Source organism: Plasmodium gonderi (genome assembly GCF_002157705.1).
Source record: "Plasmodium gonderi DNA, contig: Pgo-contig_13, whole genome shotgun sequence".
Classification (NCBI taxonomy): domain Eukaryota; phylum Apicomplexa; class Aconoidasida; order Haemosporida; family Plasmodiidae; genus Plasmodium; species Plasmodium gonderi.
In genome coordinates, this window is record NW_021628952.1 from 1 (window position 1) to 1,218 (window position 1,218).

Consider the following 1,218-nt stretch of genomic DNA (forward strand, 5'->3'; position numbering starts at 1 on the left):
ACCTTATAAAAAATGAATATAATTATTAAGGATACAAAAGTTGAGACAAAAATTCCTGTCCCTATCCCCGTCCCTGGGTCCTGTTCTATCCTTGTCTGCATCTCTGTCGCAGTCATTCTCAATGTTTCTACTGTTGGTTGTGCCACTGTCACAGATATTGGCTTCGGTGGGGGAGGATTACGTTTACGTGTACCATCACATTCAGTGAATATTTTCTTATATCTATCATAAGAATGATTAAATTCTTTCAATAATTTATCGAAACTCTTGTTTTTATTATGTGTAAATTTTTCTAACATTTCATTGCATATTCTAACATAATTCTTTCCATGACCACAATTATAATACTTAGATGGATCTGGAATATTTTTTAATTTTTCCAAATATATATATAGTTGTTCTATATTATATATTTTATTGAATATATCATCACTAATCCCTTCAATATTATTAACAAATTGTTCACATATAGTAGGTACATTTATTCGTTTCGTTCCTGATTTCTTGTCCCTCATTTTTTTGTAACAATTTCTTGGTGTTCCACAATTACCTCCGTATCTTTTAACTAGTTCATTTAGCTTGTAAAAGAAATAATAACATCTAGGTTTTACATCATAATATGAATTACTAGCTTTATTTTTATTTAAAGCATCTAAATAGAATCCAAGTGGTACACAAGATCTTTGAAAAAGATAACTACTATATGCATCTATTCTAGTATAGAAATCACTGCACACAGGTGAATAATCATTAAGCAACTTTCCACCCATGCGTCCCCAAACAAAAGTGTCATATAAATTTTTACTTTGGGGATATATTCCTGAAAAATCAAACTAAAAATATAATTATAATTTATATTATTAATAGTGTATTTTTTATTTTCAACTTTTCTTAAAAAGTAAGATATTTTAAAATTAAGTAATGTAAATTATAAGTTCAATAAGAATTTGTAATTTACTTCGTCACTCTTATCCATGATAGAATTATAATTAGTAATTATGATATTTATATATGAATTAATAAGAAAGATATTTTTTATTTATATTATATGAACTCATCTAGTACAAATATAAGTATAGTTTTGTATGGATTCTATCATATGTATCAGTGTTTTAAATTTTATGGAATTTTTTACAATTTATATTTATATATAATTCTTAATATATGATATTCAGTTCTATTACACGTTTACGGTTATAAATACATTATTTTATGTAA

The 1,218-nt window shown here is 25.5% G+C and overlaps 1 protein-coding gene across 1 annotated transcript; it reads right to left on the reverse strand.

The window, feature by feature from the left end:
• PGO_000115 (variable surface protein) lies at window positions 1–976 on the reverse strand (the record flags this gene model as incomplete). The annotated part of the gene is made up of 2 exons (XM_028690710.1): window positions 1–833; window positions 959–976. Coding segments are annotated over 2 exons (851 nt in total), but the record flags the coding sequence as incomplete, so codon positions are not given.
• Window positions 977–1,218: the final 242 nt, after the last annotated feature.